General features: G+C 43.3%; 1 protein-coding gene across 1 annotated transcript in view; it reads left to right on the forward strand.

The window, feature by feature from the left end:
* Window positions 1–14,516, forward strand: part of PDIA5 (protein disulfide isomerase family A member 5) — a 118,630-nt gene that overhangs the window by 6,245 nt on the left and 97,869 nt on the right. Inside the window, exons 2-3 of the mRNA XM_074967139.1 lie at window positions 8,963–9,089; window positions 14,104–14,191. Of these exons, the coding sequence (XP_074823240.1) occupies window positions 8,963–9,089; window positions 14,104–14,191 (215 nt within the window). The remainder of the gene's footprint in view (window positions 1–8,962; window positions 9,090–14,103; window positions 14,192–14,516) is intronic.

The following is a 14,516-nucleotide window of genomic DNA, read 5'->3' on the forward strand; positions in this document are numbered from 1 at the left end:
TTTTCACTAGGAGGGTGGTGAAACACTGGAATGCGTTACCTAGGGAGGTGGTAGAATCTCCTTCCCTGGAAGTTTTTAAGGTCAGGCTTGACAAAGCCCTGGCTGGGATGATTTAATTGGGGATTGGTCCTGCTTTGAGCAGGGTGTTGGACTAGATGACCTCCTGAGGTCCCTTCCAACCCTGATATTCTATGATTCTATGTGCAGGTTTTCCTTCACTAAGCATTTTAAAACCAGTGATATGCAGTATAATTAATGGGTTACACAGAGCTTGAAACAACTGTTAGGACAAACTATATATTATGCCTGTAGTTTAAGTACTGTGCAGAACAATAGACGCTAGTCAAATTTTCACATCACCATGGTATTTTTCACTATCCTCTTGACTTAGAATGGTGAATTCTGCAAATCCCATGTTACCTTTAATGCAGTTTATAGTGTTCCTTATTTTAAGGATATGTCTACACTGCCATTTGAGGTGTGACTGCAGCATAGGTAGGCATACCTAATCTGGCAGTGAAAATACCGCGGCCTGGGCTAGCACTGCAATAGGTACTGGGCTAGCACTGCAATGTGTACCCGGGGTCCCTGACAGCCTTGTACAGTCTACCCTAAAACCTGCGCTGCTGTATCTTCACTGCTATTTTTAGCTGAGGTAGCATGGGAATGGTAACCCGTGCTGCAGTCACACCTCTGATTGCAGTGTAGACGTACCCTAACTTTAGAGTAAAACATAAATACCATGATGTTATCCCTGTGTCACCTCTTCTGTTCGATGAAGGAAGAAATTACGTTTGTCCTTTTTGTTACTATGCATCATAACTGAAAATGCATCAGTGCTTTTTATCTGTGCATTGTTCCTTAAAAGGCTAGAGGTAAGGATTAATTATTCTCTTTATAATTTGGATCAGTAAAGTGCCATGGCTTGTACTTCTCAAGAAAAATGAACTTAACAAGTAGAAAAGTCAGATGGGATTTGCAATCCTAATTCCACATTAGTTGAGACTTCTTCCTTTTTTTATGTACATTGTCAGTACCACAGTGGTTAAGAAAAAGTCATGTTACTGGCCCAACGGGTACCATAGATGCTGCTTATATTTTTATTTTTCACATTAATAAACTGGAGATTTACTTATAACAACTAAAATCTGAGGCCAAAATGTTTTCCTTTCTTTGTTGCAAATATGAAGAACCCAGCAGTTTTCTTGAAGCATTCAGAATTCAGAGTTCTAAATACCTTCGTGTAACAGAGGGGAACCCCATTCTTTATGATCTGATTTGATTAAAATGTTTCTTCAGCTATTTTAGATATTAATCATAAACAAAAATGGGGGACTGTCCGACTTATCACTTTCTGTCTCACAAGACATTTGTTACAAATGGCTCAGTGATCAAGGTAGCGCCATCCTGAATGTAGATAGTGGTAACGAAAAGGGGTGTGTGTGGGTGGAAAGAAAGCAATTATTGCACAAGGTCAGAAGCAGTTTACATGATGAGCTAGGAAGATATAAAGCCTATTAACAATTGTTTTTTCTCTTAAACAAAGGGGTATACGTTTTCCAGAGTGGCTACTTAATATGGGTGATGCAAGTTTTGATGTGCCCAACATGAGACAATCTAAAGGGACCTAGTGTTCGGATAGTGCTGCCTGCCTGCTATCTGAAAATCAGCTCTCTTTGTGGTGTTTCTCATTGGACACCTAAAATCACTAGTCACGCTTGAAAATGTAGGTTACATAAGTTGTTGGGACATCACACAGATATAAAAAAAAAAGACCAGGAAAATTAATTTTAGATGTTTTTGTGAGTTCTTAATATATAGCTTTTGCTGATTATTATAAAAAAATGTATAATAGTATAGTGTACGTTACAGTAGCTTACTCCATGCTGTGGTTTCTGTTAAATCCTGTTGTAAAAGATGTCTCTGATTCATGATTATAATGCCTTCATACATGCACCTGGCACAGCTTATTCCAAGTCTGCCAGCAATTGCATTTAAGAAAAATAAAATTAAAAACGTGTATGAGAGGAGGGAAAACAATAGTCATGAGCAAATATTTCAATTTGTCTAGATGGAGGGGGGAAATCGTTTTCAGTGTTGGCAGTATGTGACTATTTAAAAGTTGTGGAAGATCCAAGAGAACTAACTTTTAAAGAAAGTTGCAAATACAGCATAAAGCACTGCCATGGGATTTGCTATAGGAATTGGTATGAAAAGGCTGGACAAAGCCAGTCTGGCTAGAAGGATTACCTGCTCTTTCCCATGTCACCCTGGCAAGTGAAAGACCTCTTTTGGGTTGTCCTGCCTGGAATTTGTGTTGCTTCTCTTGTAAAGAAATCAGATAACTTATTTAAAGTCTATAATCTCCATAACTGTGGTGGAATTTCAAGGGACTTCTAAACACTGATTAGGAGAATTATGTAAAATGGATTTCTTGTCAGGCAAAGCCTATTTCATACACAGGATGATTTAATATTCTTATGTACAGTGACTAACTGCTGGTGTACCAAAATGAGGACACTTGAGAGGGTGACTGTGATAAAATGGGGAGTCCCTGTCAAAGATGAGTTGCAGGAGAGTTGGTGTTGTCATCAGTTGAGTTAGGGGAGTCTGGAGAAGTCATTACATACAGGAAGACCATGATTTCATGGCAGGACACTAGGACCTCCTGGTACTTGTATTAGAACCAAAATTGCTTTCATGGTCCCAAAAAATACATATTGCCGCGGGTGAGACTTTCAAAGGTAGGTGTATGCAATAGCACACATCTGTTTTATGCATGCAAATACCCATTGTTCAAGTAGAAATCGGATATTTGTACACACATTTGGCCAGTTAGGTGCCGTTTTGGCTATGTGCCTGTGCAAATATCAAAGTCACACAGATACGTTTGGTTATGAATAAGGCTGCGAGTTTGTCACAGAGGTCACGGAAGTCACAGATTTCATGACTTTCCGGGACCTCTGTGATTTCTGCAGCGGCTGGTGGCTGGCCCAGGGGCTGCCTGAAGGCCAGCTGCACCGGCCACTGCTGGGACAGTCTCGGGCCACTGCGTGCAACACCCCCGCCAGCAGCAGCAGCAAGAGTTTGGGTGGCGGAGGGGGGTCAGGGCTGGGGGTTGGGGCGCGGGATGGGGTGAGGGCTCTGGGCAGCTCTTACCTTGGGGCAGTTCCCTAGAAGCGATGACATCCCTCAGCTCGTAGGTGGAGGTATGGCCAGGCAGCTCTGCATGCTGCCTCTGCCTGCAGGCACCGCCCCCGCAGCTCCCATTGGCTGCGGTTCCTGGCCAATGGGAGCTGCAGAGCTGGTGTTTGGGGTAGAGGTAGTGCGCAGAGCTGCCTGGCCACGCCTCCGCCTAGGAGCTGCGGGTGGGTGATGTCACCACTTCCCTGGAGGTGCAGAGCCAGGTAGGGAGTCTGCCAGCCCCACCAACTGCCCCCCCCCCCACCCTAGCACCAGCAGGGGTCCTGGGCTGCCCGCCGCCTCCCGTGCCCCCCCCAGCACAAGTGGGGGTCCCAGGCAGTGTGGCTCCCCCCCCCCCCCCCCCCAAGATTTAGTCAGGGATATATAGAATAAGTCAGGGACTGGTCGTGGGCCGTGAATTTTTGTTTACTTCCCCTGTCCATGACTTTTACTAAAAGTACCTGTGACTAAAACGAAGTCTTAGTTATAAATACATAAGTTAAACGTGTGCAAATGCAGGACTTTCACGCTCCTAATACTGGAAGTCAGGGCCTACGTTATTACAAATTTAGGAGAGTTTTCTCCTAACAGTGGTAACTCTTTGACAGTGTTTGTTTTTTGTTTAACTTTGATGCATCATATGAAGCAAAACTGTGTTCCACTGTTGGGTAGTAAATGTGCATTGTTTGCATTGTTTAGCACAAAAGTTGACTTCAAAGTTTGAAGATCACTGTGTGTTCAGTGTAGTTGTGTGAAATGCTCTGTTGCTTTTGTGAGCTGTTGTGGGGTTAGCTGTATAAGTTAAACCACGTACCCAGTCATAGTGCTACATTTTTTTGAGTCATAGTCAATATGGATAACCGGGTTTAAATAAGAAAAAAAGCATTCTGAGAGTTGTTTAAATAGCATTATCTTTTGTTGTTGCAAAACCAGCTTAGTAGCCTTATACAAGCTTGAATACACTCTTACCTCTCTTTGAATTGCCGATGCTTTGGAGATAACATGATTTAAGGAATAACAATGTTCTTCAAATGTTCATTTGTCCTGAAGGTGACTTACAGACAATTTCTTACATACCTGCCCCTGGGGCCAGTGACAGTGGATTTTTAGGAGTTCCTGAAAACCCAATTGTCACTTGAGCAACAACTCTTATTATAGTGGGGCAGTAGGTTGAGACAAACTTACTGTTTAACAGCTGATTCTTCTAATAAGCCCTGTAAGCTAAGTGGAAAGACTTAAATATATATCTTGATGTGGTGGTCAGGTAGAGAGTAAAACACTGCAGCTGAATCTCATAATCTTGTAACTTCCTGTATTCAAATATGAACAACACCTATCTTAACACTCTCAACTTGTTCAGAGTACTGTAAGCAATTACAGGACTTTTTACACGATCTAGTTCAGATACTATTATGATGAGGGCAGTGTAAAAATCTAGGTAGAATGCCAGTATTTATAGAAATAAATCCAGATCCTGGAGACAGGGCGTGGGTTAAACAGAGTGGAACGAAGATCTACCACCTCAGGGCACTTCCCCACTCAGAATCCTAAAGGCAGGTGGTCCTGAGACATCTTCATGTCATAGTGCCTTTCCTTGAAGGCCTCCACCAAATTTTCCTGCTGCTGATGTGCACAGTGCCACAGCTGTTGTCTGCATTATCATAGAGCCTAAGAGCCCAACTCTTTTTTGCTAAGCTCTGTACAACACAGAACAAAAAGACAATCCCTGGCCAGAGAGCTTGTGATCTTAGAAAATTGTTGGCTTGACCCCACTTTTTCCTGATATCTTTAGAGAGAAGGCACTTCTTAAACAGTGAGCATGCTGCTTTAATATTCCCTCTACTCTCAAGGATTCCAGAAGTCCATTCCCACATGAAGCTGTCAGTCTTGCTGGGCTTTTCATGAATAGTTTTGAATTTTTAGGTTTCTTTGATCAAATGGCAGGTTGGCTTCATTTGAGTTCTTATTTATAGCACTCCATGCACGTGCATAGTGCTTCCTGAGACAAATAAATTCAGACTTCCTGCTTGCGGGAGTCTGTCACCTTTCCTGGCCCCTTCTTTTTAGTATGAGCTCATCCGCTTCTGTGCCCTGGATTTGAACAATGACTAAGGCATTTAATACAGTGCTGGCTGGCTTTTAACCCCTTCTACAAAGACTTGGACAAAAAGTCTGGTGTAAGTCTATCCCTGAATCCCATCTTCCATCCAGATAAGGTAGCAGTGGATTTGCAAGTCAGCCTTCTCTGCACTCGACTTCTTCGCTGTGGATTTTCAAATGAACTTCAGGGAGATAGGTGACCAGTTCTTATTGCACCAGTTTCAGTGGGAGTTGGGCACTTAACTCCCTAAAGCTCTCTTGACAACCACCAGCCTTGTTTCTTAATTGCCTGCTGGTGCATCTGCAGACCAGCTGCTGGTGTTTTAACTTTTGTGTTGACTGAACCATGCCTGGAGCAGAGCTAGTTGAGCTGATGGTTGAAACCCAGGCCAGTGCCAGCGGCACCGTGTCTGCATTAGTACTACTATTGTTGCTGCTTGGTTGACGGTAAGGTGAAGGATCTTAAGGGCCTTGTCTACACTAGACATTTTTCTTATGTCTGAGGATGGTCTTAATTCATTAATTTAAACTGGAGAGATTCAGAGAACACAAACCTGATGAATTCTTATCAATTTGCAAATGCCATGTCCCTAAAACTCTTACCACAAGGCGATGAGCTTGTAGACACCAGCTGTAACCTACCAATATTGAGGCACAGCCTTAGACTGATAGGCAATTGCTATATTCATGTATAACTCAGTACTTTCAGACTGAACCTTGGTTTCTTGTGGCTGCAACAGGCTGCAACGTTTATCTTAATTCTGAGAAGATGACAATGATTTATTTGGTGGGGGCGATCAGTGTACTTGGCATGCTGCAGTACCTGGCACCTGCCCCAGTGGATTTATAATCTCAGATGGGCAGGCACTTGAGTATCACAATGATTGGTGTGGTAGAATGACAAATGAATAACACACATTGATAGCTGCAGAGCAAATTGTGCTAAGTGGCAATGGATATGTGCAATGCAAGGGGCTTCCCCTTTAAGGAGACTGCAATTACACCAGCACAACAAATTCTGTGTTGGTGACAACACATACATGGCTGTCGTTGAAGTCATTGTTTCCTGAATCAATTTTTTAATGGGTGTATAACTCTGCCATAAAAATTCACTGAAATTGGTTGCACAGCTTCTCTGTCTGGAAAAGACATAATAAGTTTGCTTCCAAACTATCAGTAAATCTATACAAGTGCTTTTAAATAAAGTTTACCAGTTTATGATGCAGCCTGGTGTTAGTGACATTTTGGAAATGACTTTGAGTTTTAAACTCAGATTTTCTCAGGCAATGATTCCATAGTGTAGTCTTATTGATTTTTGGTTTTCTAGACAAATAAGAAGTGCATCGTTTCAGCCTCTTTCTTGCATGCTAGACACATTTGGCAATCCCTAACCTGAGCAGATTTTTGAAAAACCTCTTACTAGTTCTGGTATAAAGTTGTGAGAACTTCAGTCATCCCTCTTCTTCCCCCCCACCCCTTTTTTAAAGAAAAATAATTATATGGATTGTGTAAACAGACCCTTTTCAGTCCATGTGTTAAATTCATCCCATTCATTGACTTTTGTGGAATTGCATGAAGCTGAATTTCAATATGTGTAACCCCATTAACACCGTGCCGCTCTGTCCCCCTCTAGTAGCTAGAACATGTATTTGTTTAGCTCAAGCAGTATACTTGTATCAACACCGTTGACTGCAGGGATTGAATTGTGGACCACTAGATCTAAAAGCAAGAGCCTCTACTGCTTGAGCTAAAGGCGCAAGCCTGTTTTATTTTGGAGGTGGTAGTGGACTTTTAAATTTCTATACGTCATCTAACCACTAGAGTGAGACGAAAAATCACACTGTGTTTGGAGGTTACATGTGGAGTGGGGTAACTTGTTCTTTTATAGGTGTACGTGACCTTTTACAACTATAGAGTAAGTGTCAGTATAGCTTTCTGTAACTTTAGGGTCCCAAACGATGTATTACAGGATTTTATTCCCAGGACTACAGCAATTTCTATCTAACCTGTCAATTGCAAAGGTTCCTGGAAATATTCTGTGCACTCAGGAATTTTAAATATCTTTTCTTCGGAAATGTCTGTTGCCAAATAACATTGCTTTTATGGATTTTGGGTTTTGTTTTTCGGCCATGATGACAAGCTGCTTGCTTGTAAATAATTTTGCATCTCGTTGCAAATTTAGTGCCTGGAGCAGAGAGCTCTGACTTGGTTGGCGTAGTGCCTTGCTTTTGAACACAGGTCTGTAGCAGTCAGGATGCAAAAAGAACTGGCTCTTCCTTTTTCATATGCTCTCTGGCCGCAGGTTTTACAGCGCTCTTGGAACGAGACACTTAACTATTAGTACTGTAATTAGGGAAATGCTGAACCTCTCATTTTTCTTAGGCAAATAAACTAAAGCTTTTAGCTAAGCAAATGAGTATTAAGGTTTTCCTGTAAGGTGAAAGTAAACTAGAGATTTTTTCCAGTGAGGCTTCCTATAATCTTTTGATTAGTATGAATGCATTAGAGTGCAGAAGTGAGGCAAAATGGTCCAATAGATCGGATCATTATATTACCTAAGGCTACGGTAATGCAAACTAGTAGTAGAGACCCCAACTGAGGCTATGGCCCTGTTGTGCTAGGCTCTTTACATACATAGTCTAAGAGGCTAATAAGACAAATGGTGTGACAAAAATATTATCCCCATTGTATTGATGGGGGAACTGAGGATATGTCTACGCTGCAATTAAAAACCTGCGGCTGGCTGATGCCAACTGACTCAGGCTTGAAGGGCTTGAGCTAAGGGTCTGCTTAATTGCAGTGTAGACTTTCAGGCTCTGGCTGCAGCCCAAGCTCTGGGACCCTTCCACCTCGCAGGTTCCATCCTCAGCCTGAACAGCTACGCCATTATTGAGCAGCCCCTTAGTCCAAGCCCCATGAGCCTGGGCCAGCCGTGGGTTTTTAATTGCGCTGTAGACCTACCCGGAGAGGCAGTGAGATGAAGTGGCTGGCCCAGGGTCACAGAGGCTGTGTGTGAGCAAATTTCCAGAGTTTCAGTTCAAGAGGCTCTCTAAGATATGGGCCTGGGAGTTGGGAGATGTGGGGTGAAATCTTGGCCCCCGTGAAGTCAGTGAGACTTTTGCCATTGATTATTTTAGGGGCATGATTTCACCCTTGGATTCTACTCTTGGCTTTATCACTGACTCTGTCACCTTGGGCAAGTCCCTTAACCTCACTTCCCCTACTTGTAAAAAGCAGAGACAATATTTGTCCCCTTTGCAAAGCATTTTGGGGTCTACCTGCAAGAATGCTTTATAAGTGCTCTATTATTATTTATTATTACATTGGATAAATAAAATAAGAATGAACTTACTTGAGCAGATTTTAATGGGCATGCTTGCACACCTCCTAAATAAGTGTCTTGGTGGTGGTGGGAAATATTTATCCAATACTTGCCAGTTAGGGATTTCTTTGTGGAAATGCTTAACATTGCATAGTTCCAGTTTTGATTGAATGGGTTGGTTTTTTTTGTTTGTTTATCAAATTGTTGTGCAACTTTGCATAAAGCACTAAGTTATCTGAGGTTGGAACAGTTTGAAATGCCAAAAAAGTGGTTGGTTTTTGGAAGTGCCCTTCTGCATTTGTTTTTCATGCAAGCAGGGAAGTTGTCACTTATATTTCTAAATTCTTACATCCTTAGGCAGTCCTGCCAGCCTGTCTGTTTTCGGTGAAGGTGTCTCCACTCATAGAAAAAATTAGTGACCACAAGGATTTCAAGAAGCTCCTCAGGACACGGAATAACGTATTAGTGCTCTACTCCAAATCTGGTGAGTTCTCCTTTTGCTTTTGACTGTTCTTTGTACCTGATGAACTAATTTGTGAGCCCCGTGGCACTTATTTAAGTGCCTAAATGCAGACTCCCGTGTTTGGCCCCCATTTTTTAAAATGTTGGCCAGTGTCGTCGTCTTTTCCTGTACAGTGATGAACAAGCTCTTGGTGCTCAATATGTAATAGCAGTAATGCACAGTTGTAATTTAGTAGTTAGAGCAAAGGCCTAGGAATCAGGACTCCTAGGTTCTGTTCCCAGCTCTGTTGCTTACTCCCTCTGTGACCTTGGATAGGACACTTCATTTCTCTATGGCTTTGTTTACCAACTGGCAAAAATGGTCGCTATAATATCTATCAGTAAGGCTATGTTTTAGTCACAGGTATTTTTAGTAAAAGTCATGGAAGGGTCACGGGCAGTAAACAAAAATTCACGGCCTGTGACCTGTCCATTACTTGTACTGCACACCCGACTGAAACTTGGGTGCTCTGGGGTAGGGGGCAGCCCAGAGGTGGCACGGGTGCTCTGGGGGTGGGTGGCGGCGTGCGGCCTGGGACCCCCGCTGCTGCTGCTGGGGAAAGGGGCGGGGAGGCTGGCAGGCTCCCTACCTGGCTCCACACAGCTCCTGGAAGTGGCCGGCGTGTTCCTGCGGCCCCTACCTAGGCGGACTCGGAGGCGCAGCCAGGGGGACTCCGCATGCTGCCCCCGCCCCGAGCGCCTACTCCGCAGCACCCATTGGCCGGGAACTGCAGCCAGTAGGAGCTGTGGAGGAGGTGCCTGCAAGTGGAGGCAGCTCAGAGAGCTGCCTGGCCACGCCTAGGAGTCGGGGAAGGTAAGCGCCGCCCAGTGCCCTCACCCTCTCCCGCACCCCACACCCAACCCCCTGCCTCAGCCCTGAGCCCCCTTCCGCTCCCAAACTCCTGCTGGTGTGGGAGGGGTGCAGTGTCCCGAGACTGGCCCAGCAGTGCTTGGTCTGGCTGGCCTGGGGCTGCCTGAGCTGCTCAGGTGGCCCCCAGGCCGCTGCAGAAGTCACAGAGGTTCCAGAAAGTTACAGAATCTGTGGCTCTTGTGACAGACTCACAGCCTTATCTGTCAGACACAGGTATTTCTAATGTGCCTATCGCCATAATATGTAAGTACCAACCTCAGGGTGATGCATTGTAAGGCAGAATGAATGAATGTTTAGAATACCAAAATACAGCCATTTGTACCACTAACACCTTTGGATTTTCTGTGGTTGCCTCTTGTCTTAATTACCATAATAGTGGGCCTCTTGTGTTGCTCCCCCATCTCCTTCATCTCATACCATGTCACTTGTCCCTATAAGATCTTTTCACTGTCTTCTACCAATCTTATTCAAACTCTCCATCCTCCCCTTTGAGGCTGTTCAATCTTATGTACCTCTTTAATCTTATTTCCTCTTGCTCCTTACCCTTCTGCTTTACTTCCTTTTCCTGTTTGTGCCTTTGCATCTTCTTTTGTGCTGCTCCCCAACTTTGGAACAGTCTCCCACTTCTTCGTATGTACCTGCTCTGTCTCTCCCATGCTTCTTAGTTAAAACCAGCGTCTTCCATGAATTCTCCCCTGCTGATCTTCTCACCAGAGATGTCCCCTCTGAATCCATAACTGAAATCTTGCCCTGTGTCTTTCTGTCATCAGACATTGATTGCAAGTTCTTTTGGACAGCAGTACTGTCTGGCTCTGTGTGTCATAAAGTACTGGGTATATTTATGGTGCCAGGTGAAAGAAACAGTGCTTTGAGATCCTTAGGGAAATGCAAAATGCTCTTATTGTCATGGATTTGATATTCATTTAGCCAGCACACATGGGAACTGCTGATTAACTGTAAAGTGAGATCAAAACAGTCTCTTTAATGCTGCTGCTTCTCCCGCTCCAGTCCCTGCAAGTACAGTAAGGAAAAGGAAGCAGCCAGGAAATGTTATTTTTTAATATTAATATCTTTTGAACTGTGCTTAGTGAAATGGACCCAAATTCTGTTCTGTTACACTGGTGTAAATCATCTAACCCCATTGACTTCAGTTGAGTTACTCCAAATTTACACTCCTGCAACTGAAAGCAGAATTTGGACCCTTAATATGGTGTTTCAGTGTTCTTTCTACAAAAGAACTATTGTTGATAGAATTCTCCTGTTTGCTAAAGTGCACATGCTTGGGGGAATTAACTTTATTTCTGAGGGTCGGTGGGGTGGGGGTGGGGGGGGGTTATGCTGAAATTGGCACATACGCAACATGTGACTTAAATACTGTTAAAATATTTATATGTTTGGTATAATGGGAAAGTGCTCTGACTTGGCCAAAAATTTCTTTGGAACAGATTCAAAGTGAAAATCATAAATCGGGTTTCTAACATTTTTCCATTCGAAAAGAAATTTGTTAAAAAGTGAGCCAACAGTATTGTTCAGCTTTTTCAAAGGCTCCCCCCCCCCCCCCCCGGCTTAACATTGTTAGTGGTGGTCGCTTTCATTTTTAGTAGTACAATCGCAGCACTTCAGCACAGACATTTGTCAAATAAATGTCGCCCTATGGGCACACTTCAAAAGTCATGTTCTCGCTCTCTTTTTTTTTTAAATTTAATTGGCTGGATTTAACAATGTAAAGCATTGCACTGAGAGCTGTCTGGGGGATTAACATTTCCTAGAGTGGTGATCCTTATACACAATTAAAAAATCTCTCGCTTAGCTGCTGTCCTGTAAAAAGTCGTTGGGCACGATTCTAATTCCAGATACGCACCATGTATCTGTGTTGAGATTCTGGCCAACTGCCGGTCATATTGCTGGTGAGAAGGGTTAAAATATCATATGGTGTTCAAGCAAGTGCTACCTAATATTCCTGGTACGTGCAGAAAACTAATTGGTCATGAGGGATGCACCCACCTGCGGTATATGCTTATTCTATGCTAACAGATGACTTCCCCAACCGTTGTTGCAGTCCGTGGAGGGAAGCTCCTCCACGTTCTCTTCCAGTATTTCCCAGTTTGAAATGCTTTCCTGGCACTGGATTTGGTGATTTGACTATATTTAGGCTTGAAAGGATTAGGTTTTTATCGGTAAATGTTTTGTTAAGATTGATTTCACCGTATAAACAAATGAAAAAATATTTCCATCGATAATTGTTGAAATTTACAGGTAGGCAGAGGAAGAAAAATGCTGCTTGAGAACTTATTAAAATTTGATTAAAGGATATTTTCTTTGTGTATTTTGACATATAATGTTGACCCCTCTCCCATAATTTCATGGCCTGTCTTTTGCTGTGTCTCCCCTACCCCCTTCAGAGGGGAATGCAGCATGAAAGCTCTCCTCTCCTCCCTCATTGGTAGGGTGACCAGATAGCAAGTAAAGCCATAAAAAGTTGAAAAAATGCTTTAAAATAAACATTGGTATTATCCCTTGAAATTATATTAAAAAAAAAATCTAATTTGGCCAAGCCTAGGTATATTGCATTCTGTACTGTTTGGAGCAAATGCCAGTCACATGGGGATCAGTGTTTGGGGACTAGGATAGTTTCCTTAGTACTAATTCCAGTGGGAGGAGTCCCTGACAGCATAGCTTCATTGAGCCCATGCTGCAGAGGCATGGAGCAATGCTGGGGACCGTGGAGCTGGTATACAGAGAAGGTGGTCCCTGTTACTTAGATTCCAAGATAACAGGTACTTTGTCCTATATAGAACAAGAATGCTTTTTAAAAATTCAGCTGTTCTTTGCAGCCCATGCCTCCTTGTTAACCCAGCCAGCATCCCCATATGTACACTGAAGAAGGGAGAAAGAACCCTCTTATGAGAACCCTTGGGGCAGAAGTGCTGCTGTTTAAAACTACCCTCTGGGAACTCTCAGGCCTTGGTTTGTCTAGGAAACATGTTGGCTTGTTTTTTTTAGATCAAAGTAGCTAACCCCCTTTGAAGTGACCTTCAACTCTTAGTGTAGGCAAAGTTCAAGGCCTTAGTAAATGAGTTAGCTGGTAACAGATGGCCCTAGTGAAGAGTCAAAGGTGGAACCTTACCACCATCGGCGGAGCTTCCAGTCTTGCTAGTTGATTGGTGTAGGCGAGTGAGTCTGTTCATGGGGATTAGCTTGTGGGGTCAGGCCCTAAACTGGTGGGATGTGGTAGGCTTGTTGGTAGTTCTTTTTGTTAGCTGAGGAGCCAGTAATGGGAGCTCATGTGGTTTTGATGGTTCCATTAACATTGTTTTACAGTGGAGTAGCTGATTTCTTTTAATACCGAAGACGTTTTTTGAGTCTAGAACAGTTTTTATTTTAGTGGGTTTAAGAAGTCAGATATTGGGTTGAAAATAAAAATGCTTCTTAGGCTTCCCTCCTTAAATTTTTTTCTGATTACAGTTAGTAACATTTTACACTTATAATAGTGCTTTGGGGGGGTATTTTGGAATGACAGTGCTTTATAAAATCTAAACATATTTTTTGCAATGCTGTGCCATATCTATCTTTGGAACGTCAAATGCAGCCACTTCTAGGGTTAAAATGATAAGGCCCCCTTTACCATAGTATTTGAGCATCTCTTTAATGCATTTATCCTCCCAACATCCCTGTGAGTTAGCAAAGTGCTATTATTCCCATTTTACAGAAGGGGAGCAGAGTGGCTAAGTGGCTTGCCAAAGGTCACATAGGAAGTGTCTAGTGGAGCAAGGAATCGAACCTCTGTCTCCCAGATCTTTCACTAACGCTCTAACCACTAGACTATCTTTCCAAGGCAAACCACTGAGTGCACAGCTGTAGGGAGAAGGAGGTGGGAGAAAGAAAGTGGGCCAAGATACTGAAGTCTGTGGTAGAATGCATGACATACCCCCAGAAATGTAGGGAGCAATGCATGCTGTAGGTATAAATGTTCAGGGTATCAACGTTCCTTTCAAATTGCACAAGCTTTACTGATTCCCCTTACAAATGAGACTCTAGGAAAAATGTTCTCTCTGTGCTTTGAGCAAAAGATTGCAATTGCTGTATCTGCTGATTGGATTAACACTGTTATTACTGTTGTTTTCAGCTGCCACTGCTGAAAGTCCACTCAGGTTACTGTCCGACGTGGCCCAAGCGGTGAAAGGACGAGGTACTATAGCCTGGATAGATTGTGGGTATGTGATGCACTGTTTTCTTTTCCCCCTTCCTCTCCAGCCTTATTTTGGTACTGCTGATTTACCTTTTCAGTGGCTGTAAATCGATCACATCCTATAACGGAAAGCACTTTGTCAGGAAGGGTAACCCTGTAATTGGAGTGGGCATACCTTTTTACACACCTCCCTGGTCTTCCTTTGGGATGTCTTGGGATAGTCTCTTCCCCACAGGTCTTGTCAGTTCCCCTCTGCCAGCATGTTCTTTTGTCATGAGCTGGGGACCCTGGAGCATGGTCTCTTACTGTGTCTCCGCACCCCCTTCAGAGGGGAATGCAGCATGAAGGCT

This window comes from Natator depressus, chromosome 11 (assembly GCF_965152275.1).
Source record: "Natator depressus isolate rNatDep1 chromosome 11, rNatDep2.hap1, whole genome shotgun sequence".
In the NCBI taxonomy this organism is placed as follows: domain Eukaryota; kingdom Metazoa; phylum Chordata; order Testudines; family Cheloniidae; genus Natator; species Natator depressus.